Here is an 18,049-nt window from a genome sequence, read left to right on the forward strand (position 1 = left end):
TATACCACATCAAGCATTTTAATATTCTCGATGTGGGACTCCTAACATTGCCACGCACTTTAAGAGTCGACGTCCACGACGGCTTTCACTCTATCGGCACTGACGCGATGGTTGCCCTTTGCTTTTCAGCGAATTCACTCACCTATCAGTATTCGGTGGAGCATCTTAATCCAGCCTATAGGTAGCACTTTCTGTGGCCCAGCTCTCAATGAAAGCACTAATTGTTAGGATTTAAGCACATGAGAAGAACTCAACCCAAAAGACTAGTCCAATAGGTGGGAGAGCCCCATGGCTTTAATACCACATCAAACATTTTGATATACTCGATGTAGGACTCCTAACAACTTCCGCCTTCACTATCATTTACTCCTTCTCAAATGTCATTACTTTCACATTTTATTTCAAGTTTTTTTTATCCTTTTCTGGTTGTTGTTTTGATGGTATAGATCTGAGTTTGTTTCAAGTTTTTGTTTATATTTTGTGTTGGATCTAGTTTTTTTGTTAATATGCTGTGTTTTGATTATTTTTTTTTTAGTTAATTTGATTTAACCCGAATGAACTCACCTGTGAACCCGCAACTCGTGTGACCCGTAACCCGTCGTATCTGTAAGAGGAAATAGCTCGATTCTGGGTGTGTATAGACTACCCGTGGTTTGAACCTGTTCAATGTTTTGAGCCTGAACGGTCCGAACCGACCCATTGTCAACCCCTAGGAGTTGGAGTAGGACGTTAAGGTGTTGGTTGTATTTGGTGATGTTGTTTTACTGCATTTTTTTGCGGTTTTTTTTTTACTGTTTCTTGCATTTATATGTCTTATTATACTTATGGTTGAATTTTATAATATATTTACTGATTAAAAAAAAAGGATGCTAGCAAATGCAAAATGAGGTAAACTTGGGGGGCAAAAATCAATCAATCGTGAAACTTATGTGGTTAAAATAAAATAATTAAAACTTGGGGGCCAAAATCAAATAATTGTGAAACTTCGGAGGCCAAAACTATATTTAAGCCAATATATTATATCTTTTACTTTTTTGATTTTTTGTTATATCTTTATCTTTTGAATTAAATTTTTGAAATTGTATATATTATTTGTTACTTCTTATCTTATAGTGTCATATTCCAAAAAAATAACTTAAATATATTGACAAAAAAAAACTCAAGTATTGCAAAAGTTAGAGATCAAACTTGAATACTTTTAATTGAGAATTTATTTTTGAATTTAACCTAAAATTGAGAATTTTAGTTTTAATTTAGAAATTTAAATGCGGCAAATTTTAATTAAAGAAATGATGAAAACACAAATAATATACCATATGTTTAACTTATTTTTTAAAAAAACAAATGTTTGTGAAATAACACAATTTATTTTCCCTCATTTTTATATGTTAAATATGACTCTTAAAGTTATACATATCAATCACAAAGAACACCACCAACCAATTACATGCATGACACCACCGATCGATTATGATGTTTAAATTAAAATAAATCATACATAATTCCTTCTCATGTACAGGGACAGATTCAAAAACTTATTATACGGGGGGCCGAAAATAAGAACAATTGTTTTGACTCTTAAACATATTTTTTTTAGTTATTTTGATTCTCAAACCCTCAAATTTATCTTTTGTTTGTTAGTTTAGTCCTCAAATATGATTTGTATTAGTCAATTTGTCCAAAACATTACTAATAATAGACAGATTTGAAAATATTTTTATTATTTGAATACACTGTATCGACAACATCTCATATATTTAAAGAAGAAATCACTGTTTGTTCTCCCCATATATATACTATTTTTTTATGCGTGTATTTTTATCATATTATAATATTATTTTATGTATGTATAATACTAAACTAAAGTGTTGTAAATAGATAGTTGAGTTAAGACCAGATAATATATATTATTTATACATATATGAGTGGGTGGGTGGGTGGGTGGGGTGGGGGGGGGGGGGGGGGCGGGCTTGGCCACTGCCTGCCCCCCTTTGAATCCGTCCTTGCTCATGTATTAAATATGATTTTTAGAGTCATGCATATTAATCACCAAAAACACTCACAATCATTTATTACATGCATAACACCGACAATCTATTAGAATTCGTTCTCATTAACATGCATAATCATTTGTTTGATCTCTTATTTCTTTTGTATTTTTCTCTTTTCTTTTCTTTCCTTTCTTTTCATCTTTTTTGCATACATTCGTAAAATTAAAAGACAATTGTGCAAACTTACGGAATACAGTGTTACTACAAAAACACAAATATATAATCTAACTATTTACGATAATATTAAAATAAGTTCATATTCATCCAATTTTTATACATATTATATTTATTACTAAAAATTATTTGGTGCTTTTTAAATATGGGGCTCTTGGCAGTCGTCTATCTCGAACTATGCTCAAAGTCGTCATTATTTATAGATATTTACTATATAAGTTTATTTTGTTTCATATACTCGTTAAGCTATTTTTTCACGTGCCTATAGTAGATTTTATCCACAAACACAATTACCATGCATAATAGATAGTTTTATCTTATGTATCCGTGTTTGTATAAACTACCTATTTTTTTTACATATGAAAGTTTACTTCTTTTTTTATATATATAATGATTTTTTTTTTATAAGCATTAAATTAATGATGTTACTTACCATCAAAGGTGTTAAAATCAAGAGGACTGATATTTGAACATCAGTTTTTTTTTTACAACAATTTGGACAACACTAGTAAAGTGACTTTGTTTTTTTCTCTCTCTCTCTTGGTTTTTTTAATTGTTTTTTTTTCGAAAAAAAAAACTCTAACCCTCTCTCTCTCTCTCTCAGTGTTATCACAACTGTTGTTATAAAACAACGATGTCAATTTATCATTTCTCTAAAATCAAAACCAATTCAAATATATTTTCAAAAAAACAAAAATCAAATATAAATCGTAAACCGATAAAAAAATAGAAAATTCACAAAAAAAAAAAAAAAATTTAGATCTGTTTGGATGTTCTTTTATAAAAACTGTTGGATCAGATTGAATTTTGGATTGATTTTTCAAAACCGGTCCAAACTCAACCAAACCGCATCCATATATTTTAATACTTATTTTTCTTTTTATTAATAAGATATATTGCATTTACCTATTATTTGTTGGTTTTTAATATTTTTTAATACCATATATTAGTTTAATTTAGAATAAACAATCAATTTTTATTCCTTAAACTATTATCACCTCATTAATTTAGTCCCTAAACTACTAAAAATAATTAAACAGTCCCTAAGCTATGCTGGTGTCAACCAATTTAGTCTAAAATATAATTCTCTTCAACGAGAGGCTTCCAACTCTTCTCTAAAATCAAAACCAATTTAGCTTTTGCTTTTGCTTATGCTTTTTTCGTTTTCCTGTTATTATTTGTTGTAGCATTAGGTTGTATTTTTGGGTATGTGTGGATGTGTATGTTTTTTTAATAGTCTAGGGACTTGCGTAAAAAAAAAAGTCTAGGGACTAGATTGGTGAGAGAGTATAATAGTTTAGAGACTAAATTAACTGTTATTCTTTAATTTAATATAATTTTTTTACTATTTCATATATTTCAAATATAATCAATTATTGTCATTTCAAAATATTAATTATTTATATATTATATGTTATATTTTACACAAATCCTATTATTTGTATCGTCAAAAAAGTCAAACTATTATTTACAATTGGTAATTTTGATATCCAAAAATCGATCCAAATTAAACCGCGTAAAATTGGATTGAATTGAATTTTTTAATTTGTCATCCAAAATCGAACTGAACCGCAAATAAATTTATTTTTGAATCGGATGAATTTTTACCTTAAAATTGATCCAAATCGAACCACGAGCAACCCTATTTACCATAATAGTAAGTGGATATGCATAATTGTGTTGGAGATAACACAAAATACCAACAAGTTAAGTCCTATTCCAAGGCCATTTAGAGCTATCATGATTTTTGGGTTGGTTAGCTTTATGTTACCATCATTTTTTGCTTAAAAAAAAAACTATCATGGTTATGAGAATGATAGTATGATATCAACATAATCAGCAACCGCAATGAGAGATGTATAAGTATAACTATCTTCTTTGAAATTAGTAAAATTGGAATGGTTATCACAAAGTTACAGTATATGGTTAGTCTGATGAAAATATAAATATAGTGGTGATGATTACATAACGTACTCTTGCATTAGTCTTTGCATAGAGCTGGAATATGATCGGATAAGCAACTTGAAAAGCAATTCCAACTCCATTGATTATAATACATATAAGATTTTGATACTGCATGAATAACATTGAATAAAATATAGGAGTAATGCTAGGGTCACACCTTCTAACACACTTTTTTTTTAATTTATTTATTTTATCCGAATATTAACCTTTCATCTTTTAACCTTTCATCTTCTATCTCACTCACCATCTTGAAAAGGGTTTGCTGCTTTCCTCCAATTTACCCACAATGTTTGGTAATATGTTTCTGTTATAACATTTTTATTTTCACATTTGAGTTTTATATCTGTTGTAGTTACCAAATCTCACAGTCACATTCATTCTCGTTGGTAAGTTTTAGATTTGTCTCCATCAATTATTCACACCTCTACCATATGAATCCCACTACCAACTTCACCGTGATTCATTCTCCCTCTGGTTTTTGTTACAGAACCCAATTTCCCTTTTAAAAGATTCATTACTCCATAAAAATAAATCAAATCAAAGAATGGAAAAAAAAAAAAACTAAATCAACGATTGAAAAGCCAATCGCCGCCGCATTAAGCATCAGCGCCGGCCGCACCTCATAACCCATCACTATCGGTCGCATCTCGTAGTCCCTTCACCGCCAATTTTCCATTCTTCTTCTCTTTCAACCAAACCAAGTTGCTGAAAACCCTATGCTTATGCCACTTGTCCCCTGCGAGTGCGATTCTGTGTTGGCTATGGTTGAGAAATTGATGGGTTACCGGATATAGTGGAAGAGACGGTGATGAATAATCAATTACTATAAAAAAAAAATGGAAAAAATAAAAGAAATCTAGTAACCCGTTTAACCGGTTAACAGGTGAAGCATTGAAAAAAAATAGATGACGTGGACCAATGAATGTGAGTGTAGGGATGGCAATGGGCGCCCACGGGTGCGGGTTTGAGTGATACCAAACCCACACCCGAAATCAACACCCAAACCCAAACCCAAACCCAAATCTGTTCGGGTGGCAAAACCACACCCACGCCCACACCCATTGGGTTCGGGTTTTTTACACCCAAACCCAAACCCACAACACATTTTGTACTACTTTGCAAATTTAAGCAAAACAAGGTAAATTTAAGCAAAAACAATGGAATTTAAACATATTGTCAATCACTTAGCAAAAACATAGGTTTAAAATTACAAGGGAATTTAAAATTACAAAATAGTCTTTCAAGAAATTAAATTACAACTAAACCAAAATTAAGTTCTTCCAACTTTCAAGCAAAATTCAAACACAATTTTGGTTTGTGGTTTGTGAAAAACCTAATTTTACTTTTACACTTATATATATGTGGGGGTATTTAGGTAATTTTAACATGTTTCGGGTGGGTGTATGGGTTTCGGGTGTGGGTTTGAGTGATACCAAACCCACACCCATATTTTCGGGTGTCACCCAAACCCAAACCCAAACCCAGTCAATTCGGGTTTCGCCCGTTGACTTGGGTTTGGGTTCGGGTGGGTCTCACGGGTTTGGGTTTTTCTGCCATCCCTATGTGAGTGTGTCAAAGAGTGTGTATTTGAGAATGTGTCCCCCTAGCATAACTCAAAATATAGCCACAATGAACGGTTAAATAATATAGCAATATACGGATCAACTTTAAATGTTGCTTAAGAAAAAATCAACTTTAAATGTCTCAACATCTTTCTTCTGTACAATTTTGTACATACTTGGCTTGCAAAAACCAACAACCGATCATTGCAAAAATAATCAATTTACACTACAAAACACTTCCTTACACAAAACAGTAACTAAAAGAGAATAATTGAAATACGCTTGTCCTAGAAACAGTCTGAACGTCACTGCATTCCCTGCATATTATCAAAACATGACCATCAACCTAAATTTTCGATGAACAAATTGAAAAAAATTCAAATCAACTAATCAATTAATTGAAAAAAGTACTCAAACGAGAGTCGCCTCCCGCTTAGAGCATGAAAGGGGAGAAGGAAGAAGTCTTACCTGAGTAAGCCTTAGGCGGGGAGTCACCTTCCGATCCAGATTCAATGAGCTCTCGGCACAGTCAGTCGGCACGGTCTTGAATGACCCATAGGCTTTGGGCTTGACTGCTTGAAAGACGCAGATTGGGAAGTTGGCTATGGTTCGTCGTACATTGTGCAGACGACTGATGGCTTACATTGCCAAGAGGGCATTTGTGAGACAAAGAAAAGGGCTGAAAAGGATGGTGCCCATGATCTCACTATTACCTGTGCATGTGCGATTTTATTCAATTAAGAATAGTAAGGGGCAAAGTGGATTATTCAACTAATCCATTAACAGAAAAAAAAAAATCAATTGAACTGAAATAGTGAAACTAAGCAATACCGTGCTAATAAAAACTAACATTAGAAAATCAATTTGTCGATAAACAGTTAAAAGTAGTAACGGAAGAAGGAATAATTCCACGTATTTCATTGATTTTATTCCCTATTAAAAATTAGCAAGGGGTAAAATCAATTATATAAAAGTTTAAATTAATTTTATTTAGTTGAACCGCGAGTTCTAGGGTGCGTTTAAGTCTTCCACCATGCACCACTTAATATTATTATAACGAATACGAATTTTACAAAATTATATGTTGAATTGAAAGTTTATATCACATAGATCATCTATAAATTTATTTAAAAAAAATTGAAAATCGTTTGATATGTTATTGAAACTCATCAAAATTAACGGTTTATGAGTTTTAATTTTTTTTTTTGACAATGAGTTTTAATTGAATACCGTTAATCTTGATGGGTCTCAATGAATATCAAATGATTTTCATTTTTTTTTAAAAAATTTGACATGAATGATCTATATGATACAAACTTTCAATTCAACGATAGATTTTGTAAAATTCGTATTCGTTATAGCGACATCACTAAATTGTTCACCATACACCACTTAATGAGTTGTGCTGCATGTTAGACAAAGCCTACTTAAACTATATGGTGCTAATCAAAAGAAGGAATATATAAATGTATAATGGCAAAGATTCCATGCATGAAAGATAAAATTAGTGTCCATCCAAAAATTTAAAATGTTTACAATTTACTATTCAACAAATCCATTAACAGGGAAAAAGTACTCATACAAGAGTTAAAAATTTAGTTACTCCAAGTAATAAACTGATTCATTACAGACAATATTTAGTTTAGCCATGCAACCAAAAATCTCAGGGCCGACCTGAGAGTGCCCCTTGTATAGGCTATAAAATTCTTTGCTTATTTAAAAAAAATTCAATGTGTATATACGTGTTCACGTTTTAATCTTCTTTAATCAAATGGTGGCATTGAACATTGGTTTAGCCTCTATGCTGCACCAAAATCACAAAAACGGAAGCTAGCCCTTGTGGGAGTTAGAGACTAATAAGATAATGCAATTGATGACAAAATAGACTGATCCAACCATAAATAGTCCAAAACATTGTAATTGCACATTTGCGCCTATTTTGAATGTGGCTAAAGCATGTTCAGCATTGTACCCAGCAACAACGCCAGCATACTCATAACAGTGCTGTCCTTCCTGCTTTAACATTACAAGTTACAACCAAAATTGGGTTTTGCAAATTGAAAAGGCAAGAATAATAAAAACACTAAGCCTGATTTGGACGATAAGCTCAGAAAATTAACACAGTCTGAGTTCTGCAGCTGACCATTTTTCTGTTATTCTTTGGCCTACTATACTCACTCGGGTATGATAAGTTGGTCAAGGGAGCGAGCAGTGGCCAAGTTTTGTTCTCTGACATATAACTGAGGATTCTTTCTTTGTTATGATGTCTTCTCTAGAATAATACACCAGTTGGATTTATCAAAAAACTGATCAACAACTCTAGCATTGCTTATTCCATTTGTCAAGCTGCAAAAGGACATGAAAATAAATTAGAAATAAGAATTCCATGTTGCACATAAACATGTCAAGTCATTTGAAACATACCCTTTTGAAAATTGAAATATTTATTTTTGAAATATAGAGTATCACGACCATAAGCTAAGAAGATACATGATTGCATTGCAGACACTCCCCATTTTATTTCGGAAGACTTGAGTCTCTTCTTTGTTAGTACTTTTGAAGAGCAATTCTTATATTTTTCAAATTATCATGACTTCTAAGTTCTAAGATACCTTATCCTCTAATAAATAACGGAATTGACATCCGCAATCAAGCACACAAAACATGAACCTACTTTTAACTCTAGCAATGTATTTCATGGGAGAACAATTATAGAAAACTTTCAACAAGATTCTCAATAAACTATTGCATCAAAAGGCTTGGTTCAATCGTTTGCAAGCTAATGAGCTATGCTATACTAAACTAACTAGCAACGGATTAAAGATTTGTTTCATATTTATATGGAAAATTCTAATGGAAGGAGTGACATTACCTTTCAAGCTCGCCTTCACTAAAAACATGATAATATCTATTATACACTACAGCACCCTTTACGTCATCTTTAGTAGCAAGACCGGTAGCCAAAGCATGAGCAGAAGCGCCACCGACTTCAGCACGATGATAAGGCAAATGCCAAGGAACAAAATATTCCTGTTGATTCTTCACATTCTTTTCTTCCTTCAAATCTCCCAAAATTTCAGACTCATTGCTAACTTTCACATTCTCACCACCCAAACTACTCTCCTCACTTTCCGGAATACTTTCTAACGACAACGACGAAGGTACCCGAGTAGCACGTGGACTTCCCGGTCCTTGCCACTCTTCAACATATTTATCAGCAAGCGGAGTCCATTTATTAAGCAACGACCGATCCTCTTGTTCAACAGCCCAAACTGTAATCAAAACAAGTCCACCCTTCTTAACAACTCTAACAAGCTCTTCAATCGCTTTTCGCCGTCTATTCTCAGTACTCAAATGATGCAACACAGCAATAGATATTGCAGCATCACCAAAACCAGTTCTATAAGGAAGATTCACAGCATCTGCAACAAGAACTTCATTTCCTCTATCCAAACATATCTTAATCAAAGAAGGACTAATATCACATCCTATAAAAAAACAATCTTGATTAAACCCTAAATATTTCCCATTCCCACATCCTGCATCGAGAATTAAAGATCCCGAAGGCAACGACGACAAAAAATCAGCAACTTTCGGCCATTTCGCGAAGCGAGTTGAACTAAAATGAGGGGCAATTGCATCATAAACATGATGAACAAACTTTTTTTCAATTTCAGGGGTAGATTTAACACTTATTGATGAAATTGAATTATCAGTGATGTAGGGTTCATCAGATTCAGTGTTGATTTGTTTCATTGAAGTAAATCGTGAAGTAGAAATAGCAATAGCAAAATTGAGGAATCTAGTTGGTTTCAGTTTTAGGGCGCTAAAAAGCGCTATGTTTCTGATCGCGGTGGAATCGAAATCGAGGAAGAAGAAAAACCTGGAGGAGTTTGTCGGTGTTTCTGGCGGCGGTCGATGCGGAGCTCCGGCGGTGTGTTTCCGGGAAGATGGGTTCAGAGAGAGTCCAACTTGTTTCTTCCAATACTACAAAGGGAAAGTAGTAGAAGCTGCATTCTGTTTTTTTTTTTTTTTTTTTTTGTCTTTGGTGAGTGATGGGAGAGAAGTGGATTGGGCTTCGGAATACTAGAATTTTGAAATATTTCACTCTCACCCCTACATTTAATCCTTCCCCTTTATAAACCAACCAATGTTCCAATTTTACCCCTTTATCATTTAAATTCACCCCTACAAAAATTTTCAGTAGGTAAAAGTTCTTTTTAAAACTTGAGTTAATATTTTCAGTAGTCAAAGTTACAAACTAGAAATAAATCTTTGAAAATGAGTTCTGAAAATTTAGCCACAGTTAAACCACTACTATTAATTATGTTGTTGAATTCTTTTTTAACAACAAATCATCGGAATAACTATTTTTTATTTATTTTTCTGTCAAAAAAAACCTTTTTTATTTTTTATTTATTTTTGGTTAATAATAGCAACAAATTGTGAATTTTATGACCAATGTGAACAAAAAAAAAACGAAATCAAATTATTTGCCATGCCGACCCATAAACCAACCAAGACAGGATGAAGTGATATTTTAAACTCAATTACCTAAATCGGCCGGTCTCATCCCATTTTAAAAGTGGGACACTGCCATTACTCCTCCTCTCTGACTGGTCGTCACCATTTTTTCTCTTCTTCTTGATCTACCAGAGAGAGATGATTTAGGGTCAATTTAGGCCGAAAATCACCCCTCCAAATCGTTTTTCTTTCTATTTTAATTAAATAAGTGTGATTTCCACACACACACACACACACACACACACATATATATATATATATATATATATATATATATATATATATATATATATATATATATATATATATATATATATATATATATATATATATATATATATATATATATATATATATATATATATATTTAGTATTTCTTTTGTTTGTTTTTGTGATTTCATCATCATTTGTTTTGATTTGCCTGTCTTAGTGTGGAGTATTGTTATCCCGTCAACTTTTGTGCCATCAACACTATAGATCCGGAGGCATAGATATTCCGGAAGCTTCAATATAGTTAAATATATAGGCTTACGCAATATGCCGTTTTATGCTATTAACATGGATGCTGTGAGTTTATTCGCAGATTCATCCTTTTTGTTTTTAGCGATTTTAAATTTGTATTGCATCGATGTACTCTTATCAATTTGAATAGATGAATACCTTTTTATTTAGTAAAAAAAAGTGGGACACCGCCAACCACTTTGCCATCCTAATTCATTTAGGAGTTAAGATCTTCTCCATTTGTTTTCTCCATTTCTCCTCTCCATTATTATGGTTTTGAGAAGCTTTAGGATTATATTAAATAATTAAACTCACTAAATGTCATAGCAATACATTTATATTTCCAAACTTTTAATAATGGAAAAAAATGAAAAAAGCAAAAAATAGAGAGATTTTAAGTGAAATGAAATGTCCTTCGATCCTTTCTAAATAGTACTACATTTTATATAATACACATCAGCAACGGTAAAAGAAAGTGTCTGTTAAACTAAATTTCTTTGTCAGTTGTCCTCATATTAATTTACCCCAAACAAAACACTTGTGAAATTAATCAAACAAATGGTTGTTTGTTTGTGTTCTATAATTTGGCATGTTAATGCAAACTCGTTTCCTAGTAGGGTTAAAACATTTAAATACTCAAGAAAATCATCACATGGATATAGTACAAGAGCATTCTTTACATAGTGTTGGTTGAACTACTCGAGCCAACAAAATAATCATCATTGTCTTGATCGGATTCTAAATCTTCATCGACATTGGGCTGAAAAGGTCTTATCCTGTTTGTATTGGCTTCTAATGGAGGTAGTCCGTCATCATCACTTGTGTCCGTCTCATTCTCTTGTTGCACGATGGGTCTCTCATTTGAATCATGTTTAAATATTTCAGGCCTATACATAAAGCATGATTAAGAATGAGTTATTTCAGGCCTATACATAAAGCATGATTAAGAATGAGTTATTTCGACAAAGTTGACAATGAGTTGATTATGCGACGGTTTCAGAACATGGCATCGCGTAGAGGACAACTATAGAGCATATATATATATATATATATATATATATATATATATATATATATATATATATATATATATATATATATATATATATATATATATATATATATATTGTAATTTTTTGAGTACTAACTAATTAAGTACTATGTAATTTTTTGAGTACTAACTAATTTAGTACTATGTATATTTTATAATATATTCTAATTATAATTATTAATTAAATTTTAATAGTTTGAACCCCCTAGTCCAGGTTCCTGGCAACGCCACTAAGATACCATTAGATACTACCATATAACATCCAAGTTTGATATAGAGAATATGAACAAACTATGTCAAGTAAAACTATGTAAATCAAAGATGTTATTATCAAGAGTTCACCATTCTGCAGATTTCTGTAATGCTCGGACTTGTGCATAGATAAGAACTTGAATAACGATACATGCAACCTTGCTTCCTGATTCAAGAGCCTCTTTCTTTCCACTTTCATCAACTACAACAAAGTTCCCTGGAGACGGAGAAAACACTTCAATTGGTTTATCAATGAAGTAAAGGCGTAACAAGAAAAAAGTTTTCAAAACCAACCAATCCATAGTGTATTTCAATCAAATTCTTATGCTAGTAGGCCTGGATTTACATGAAACAGAGATCTGCAGTGAACTCGCCAAAAGCCCAGACAATATTTCAAGTTTGATGTCTATGGATTGTTTGACAAAATGGGTTCTGGGAGTGGAGTTCACTGGCTTTTAAATAATTCCATTACAACAAAATCATAATGAGCTCATAAAAATTGTTTTTTCCCCCAAAGTGATACATTCCATGATTGAGCACATATAGCAAATAAGTCTTGCTGAAGTCAAAAGATCGGCAAAACCATCAATGATAACACAATGACATTAGTTCACAAAGACAAACACATAATGATACAAGTAAAATAGTTTGTTGTTGTTTCAGAAAGTGAGTAAATAACCCTATTGAATGGTTTTTCAATTAGGATAATGGCCATTGAATTGGTACTTATAGGACAAACCTCGTTTAATCCAAATGCTTTTCTGAAATTTAGCAGGAAATAGAGCTAGTGATTTCTCACCACGTGCATCCATAACCTTGAAAGAAATCAAAATGAAAGGATAAATAAGAACTATATAGACACAACAATGATAAAATATTACTCGTATGATTAAGAAACCAAAAAAAGATAAAAAGGAAAATTATGGAAGATTTAAAACATGTAAAGTAGTAGTACCTCAATAAGATTGGAGCCACGAAGAGACACAACCTGCATGATGCATTGCCCATCTTGAAGAGTTACATGTTTTTCCTCTGTTGCCCTTTTCAAATTCTTCCTTCCTCCTGCCATGTGGCTACACAAAATCTTAATATCTTGTTGCTAAGATTTATCACAATCGCAAAACTCTGTCTATCAGAAATGTCAGCAACAAAATCTAACCCTTAGCAGAGAAAAAAAAGTACAGAAAGATAATATGCTAACTAAATTTCTATAAAAGATTCATCAAATGGATTATATCAACAGTTGAAGTAATTGAATAAAAAAACTATTAATTTGTAATTAGGTTTGTTTTAGCTGGTTTGGTTCATAATGTAATTTATTTATTTTTTGCACATGTAATCTAAAGCCATTTTTTCCAATCTGAACAAGTTAGAGAAGGTGGAAAGAGTGAGATAAGAGGAATAACTGTTGAAGCAAGTGGTGGTAGAAAAGTCCTTGTAATTCATCAGTCATCACAATCAACAGCAAACATTGTTAGGGGTAAGGCACAAAATAGTTGGCAGAGCTTGCTTTGGTTAGAAAGGTTAGAGAGGCAACGATGAAGAGTTGAAGTAACAGGTAACCAAATTTTTTTTTGAGATTATGGTAGCAAGTTTCAACTTATAACTTTTGGGCTGATGCTATACGACCCACTATCATTATATTATAAAGATGGTTGTTCTTCGCCTCCTGCATTGTTTACACTAGAAAAGTACTACTAGAAAATATCTTCCGATAAGATTTACACTACTAAAAGATATCTCTCGATAAGATTTATACTACTGACATCTCCCGATAAATGGGGGACATGAGAGGGATTCTTATCAATTTAGGGGAGGCGAAGAGCAGGCATATATTATAAATTCAATAAAAACCCAATTTTTTTGTTGGACAAATGCTAAAGAAGGAAAACAAAAACAGAAAACTAGAGGTGAGGGTGCTATTCCTCACTGAGTCAAATCGCCGAGGAGGTCCATTCCTTCCGGGCGGTGTTCCAAATCTTCAATTTCATATCATTGCTAAAGCCAAATTTTGATTTAACACTAAATATTTACCATTCCCACATCCTGCATACAGAATTAAAGATCCCGAACGCAACCACGATAAAAATTCAGCAACTTTCGGCCATTTCGCAAAGCGGAGTTGAACTAAAATGCAAATTTTCCTTTACATGCTCACCATCCAAACTACTTACCTCACTTTCCGGAATACTTTCTAACAACAACGACGAAGGAACCCGAGAAGCATGTGGACTTCCTGTTCCTTGCCACTCTTCAACATGTTTATGAGCAAGTGGAGTCCATTTACTAAGCAATGACCTATCCTCTTGTTCAAAAGATCAAACTCTAATCAAAACAAGACCACCTGTTTTAACAAACCTAACCAACTCTTATATGGCTTTTCGCCGTCTATTCTAATTTCTAAGTACTTAAATGATGCAACACAACAATAGATATTGCAGCATCACCAAAACTAGTTCTATAAGGAAAATTCACAGCATCTACATTCATTTTCCCTATCCAAACATATCTTAATTAAAGAAGGACTAATATCACATCCTATCGAAATCGAGGAAGAGGAAAGAAGAAGGAAAACCTGGTGGAGTTTGTCAGTGTTTCTGGTGGCGGTCGATGCGGAGCTCCGGCGGTTTTTTTCCGGGAAGATGAGTTCAGAGAGAGCCCAACTAGCTGATACTGCAAGGATGTTTTCTCTCCCCACCCGCCATGAATCTTTTATCCCCTGAATTTTTAATTTTGCCCTTGAAAAAACTTCGGTTCGTAGAAACCGAAGTTTTTTTTTTTGCCTTGAAAACAAATTTCGGTTTCTAAAAATCAAAATTTACTCTGAATTTGCACTAGAAAAAATTCGGTTTTTGCGAATCGAATTTTTCTGCAAAGGCAAAATTAGAATATTAGGGATATAAAAGATTCACGAGAGAGGGGAAGAGAAAACATCTGCTGCAAGTGCAAGGGAAAGTAGTAGAGGCTGCATTTTTTTTGTTTTTTTTTAGTGAATCATTGGGCCTCTACAAGAAGGACTAGATTGGGCTTTGGAATTGAATCTCATCTCTTTTTTTTATTCTGAAATTTGTTATCTATACCTCCAACAATTGTTTTGTACCACTACAGCATAGTTTTCCCTCATATTTTAATTTTATTTTTTTAAAGACTTTTGCATATTCCTAAAATATTTATTTTACAGTAGTTTTCCCTCAAATTAGTCTTCGTCTCTTTATAAATATTTTTTCAATATTTTTCATCATGAGTATAGAATTCCGTCAAAAAAATCATGAGTATAATAATAATGATCACTTTCAAATTAGTCTCGGCTTCCATATATATTTTTTGGAAAATGCTTAATCTCACGAAAAGCAATTTCACGAGAGGATCACGAACAGACGTGGCACGCACTGCAACCTGTGTTTATGACACTTGTGTTTCTCTCTGCCACTTGTGTTTCTCTCTACCGCTTTTCTTTCTCAAAGTATGTTTTTGTTCTACAACCGCTTCACCTTGGACTCCATGTCCATAGCAATATAGCATCTATGTTTCCAACATAAGAGGATTCAGCTCCAGTATCTAGCGATGTGCGTTTCACCTCCAACATAGATATCTCAGTTCATGATGAAATTAAATTAGAAGGTCGGTCAAATTTTTAAGAAAAAGGTAGATCAAAGATCCCAGGAACTGTTATTTTTGGGCCACACCCAAAAGTTGAAATGCATGTATAAAAGATTTCCTGAACATCCGTTCCATTTTACAAAATATTTGTGAAAAAAATATAGAAAAGCAAATAAAAGTAGAGTTCGTGAAAATTTCGTGAAAATAGTGTTTGCTATAAATAGCACTTCTCATTTTTTTTTGGTTACGGATAAGTCACTTGTTTAGAATTTCATTTTCTTTTTTTGACCGAAAGAACTTCATTTTCAAGACAATAAAAATCAATTCTACTCTAGAGCTGGAAATGAATCGAGTCGAGTTGAACCTGTCTGAGCTCGACTCGACTCGATAAGAATTATTTTGGCTCGAAACTTGACTCGAGTTTGACATGAACTCTTTTAAAGTATGCATTTTTTTTAACAAATGAACTATACTTTTAGACAACATAAAATTTACATTGTAATAAACAAAAAAAAATCCCACTTTAAAAAAAGTTAGTTTTTTTTTTTAAAAAAAAAATAAAAATTTACTTTGTAATGAGAAAAAATCCCACCCATTTTATTTTAGAAATAAAAAATTAGAGTAAAATTATTAATAATAATAGTGACACTAATTACCATTTTAAAATTGCTTTAGGTAAACTTTGAACTATATTGTTTGAAGTTACAAAGTAAAACTTTTATCATTAAACTAACAATTATTAGACAAGTCTCTTCGATTATTAAAACAATTTAGTCTGTATTTTTCTAGCTCAATTTGAAAGTTTTATCTGTTTACAACCACAATTATGAGTTTTTTATCATATGAACAAATTTAGTAGTTGGTAAGACAATGAAAGGTTTTGTCTTTTATCATGAATGGAAAGATAGAGAACCCTCACTTTTTATTGGAGAAAAGTGGGAATGGATCATCTCGAGTGTGATTTTTACCGGAGAGAATAATGTTTAGATCTTGGCTTTTCATCAATTTTTTTATACCATGATCAACTTGCAATAAAAAAAAACTTGTGGCCAGTGGATCCACTTTACAATGGAGAGGATCCTCTACCGGAAAAAAATAGTTTTTGAAGAAATTGAGATAAAAAAACACTTGTAAGGAATTATTTTCAGGATATTATAAAGAGAAGTGGTAGATTTTTTTATTATAAAATATTTAGGTGAGACAATGGTGTGTGGTTGATAGGTAAGGAAGATCTTGTGACTTAAAAACACTTATAAATAAATTTATATTTATATGCCGAAATGAAAATAAGCAGAGATGAAATTCTTGATCATTTATTTAAAATATTAAGACTTTTACCACTTAAACTAATTCATTATTAGTAGGTTTGAGAAATCTTGTCATATAAGTTGTTAATCAACCTAAAATTAATAAGATCAATAGAAGTAGATTAATATAATAAGATTCAAAATTGCGTGTATGATGCACTTGAATTTATCAGTTAATTAATATATATATTGATTAAGTAGTTAACTAATTTAAACTGATAATTAAATATATTAGAGGATCCAAATTCAAATTTGTTGAAAATGAAAAAGAAAATTTAAAACAAAGATGATAATGAAAGAATTTCAATGTCACATGTTTAAAAATAAATTTGCAATTCCAGAAACAGAGACTAAAGTTAAAACTAACACTGTGTTTGATTCGCAAGAAAGAAGATAAAAAAAAAAGTCAAGGTTTATTGGTTTTTGTGCTTTCCGTCCATGAATTTTTTTTCCATCTTTTTTCCTGCGAACCAAACACAGTGTAATTTTTCAGGAATCCATGATAATGTGACATGAGTTAATTAAGGAGCATCGCGGCAGCACGTGATAAAGGTTATATTGGCTTAGCTGTTTGACATAATAAGTTGAGGCTCCACTCCATTAAAACAAAGGCATGTGCAAGGATAGAGACCACAAAAAAGAAGATCCCAACAAGGCAACAATGTCTATGTCACCACCGCAAACACATGAATGCATGATCGATCTAGCAACGTCACCAATCGAATATATTTGGCTCAAGTTACTTGTCTGCAAGTTTCCAACAGTATTGTACTCACCGGGGCGTATTTAGATTGGATAAATCCGGTCGAAATGCTTACTCCCTATGCGTCCATGTTATTAAATGAATTTGTATGACATCTATGTGATATTTTCTATTTGTCCGGTAAACCAAAATTTCATAGTAGGACTAAAGTTGCATTTTATAAAATAAGTCTATTTGTGTATTTTAAGGAAATTCTATAAAAGTCTATTTGGTGTGATCCGACTAAAACCATGGACTCGTATAAAATATTTGACAGTAACCATTCCATACAAATTAAACTCGATACGTATAAATGGAGA

The 18,049-nt window shown here is 32.3% G+C and overlaps 2 protein-coding genes across 3 annotated transcripts; both read right to left on the reverse strand.

The window, feature by feature from the left end:
* Positions 1-7,614: 7,614 nt before the first annotated feature.
* On the reverse strand, positions 7,615-9,770 carry LOC123896938 (tRNA (carboxymethyluridine(34)-5-O)-methyltransferase). The gene is made up of 2 exons (XM_045947376.1): positions 8,625-9,770; positions 7,615-8,098 (listed from the first exon to the last, which is right to left on the reverse strand). The coding sequence occupies exons 1-2, from the start codon at positions 9,506-9,508 to the stop codon at positions 8,011-8,013; spliced, it is 972 nt and encodes a 323-aa protein (XP_045803332.1). The 5' UTR covers positions 9,509-9,770; the 3' UTR covers positions 7,615-8,010.
* A 1,621-nt stretch (positions 9,771-11,391) lies between these two features.
* LOC123896939 (probable RNA-binding protein EIF1AD) lies at positions 11,392-15,027 on the reverse strand. Of its 2 annotated transcripts, none has more exons than XM_045947379.1 (5): positions 14,656-15,027; positions 13,036-13,142; positions 12,820-12,895; positions 12,171-12,297; positions 11,392-11,664 (listed from the first exon to the last, which is right to left on the reverse strand). In XM_045947379.1, exons 2-5 carry the CDS (start codon positions 13,072-13,074, stop codon positions 11,454-11,456), a joined length of 453 nt encoding a protein of 150 aa, XP_045803335.1. In that variant the 5' UTR covers positions 13,075-13,142; positions 14,656-15,027; the 3' UTR covers positions 11,392-11,453. The 2 variants fall into 2 exon arrangements, with proteins under 2 accessions (XP_045803335.1, XP_045803334.1); XM_045947378.1 differs by having other exon boundaries at positions 13,036-13,153; positions 14,656-14,990.
* Between the last annotated feature and the right edge of the window lie 3,022 nt (positions 15,028-18,049).

Source organism: Trifolium pratense, linkage group LG7, assembly GCF_020283565.1.
Source record: "Trifolium pratense cultivar HEN17-A07 linkage group LG7, ARS_RC_1.1, whole genome shotgun sequence".
Taxonomy (NCBI): Eukaryota; Viridiplantae; Streptophyta; class Magnoliopsida; order Fabales; family Fabaceae; genus Trifolium; species Trifolium pratense.

Coding starts and splice junctions, on each gene's coding strand:
- LOC123896939 (XM_045947378.1), bottom strand. CDS start 13,149: ATGGCAGGAGGAAGGAAGAATTTGAAAAGGGCAACAGAGGAAAAACAT. Junction 12,896..13,035: donor GTGGCTCCAATCTTATTGAG/GTACTACTACTT, acceptor ATTTCTTTCAAG/GTTATGGATGCACGTGGTGA. Junction 12,298..12,819: donor AAGCATTTGGATTAAACGAG/GTTTGTCCTATA, acceptor CTCCGTCTCCAG/GGAACTTTGTTGTAGTTGAT.
- LOC123896938 (XM_045947376.1), bottom strand. CDS start 9,508: ATGAAACAAATCAACACTGAATCTGATGAACCCTACATCACTGATAAT. Junction 8,099..8,624: donor AGTGAAGGCGAGCTTGAAAG/GTAATGTCACTC, acceptor GTCCTTTTGCAG/CTTGACAAATGGAATAAGCA.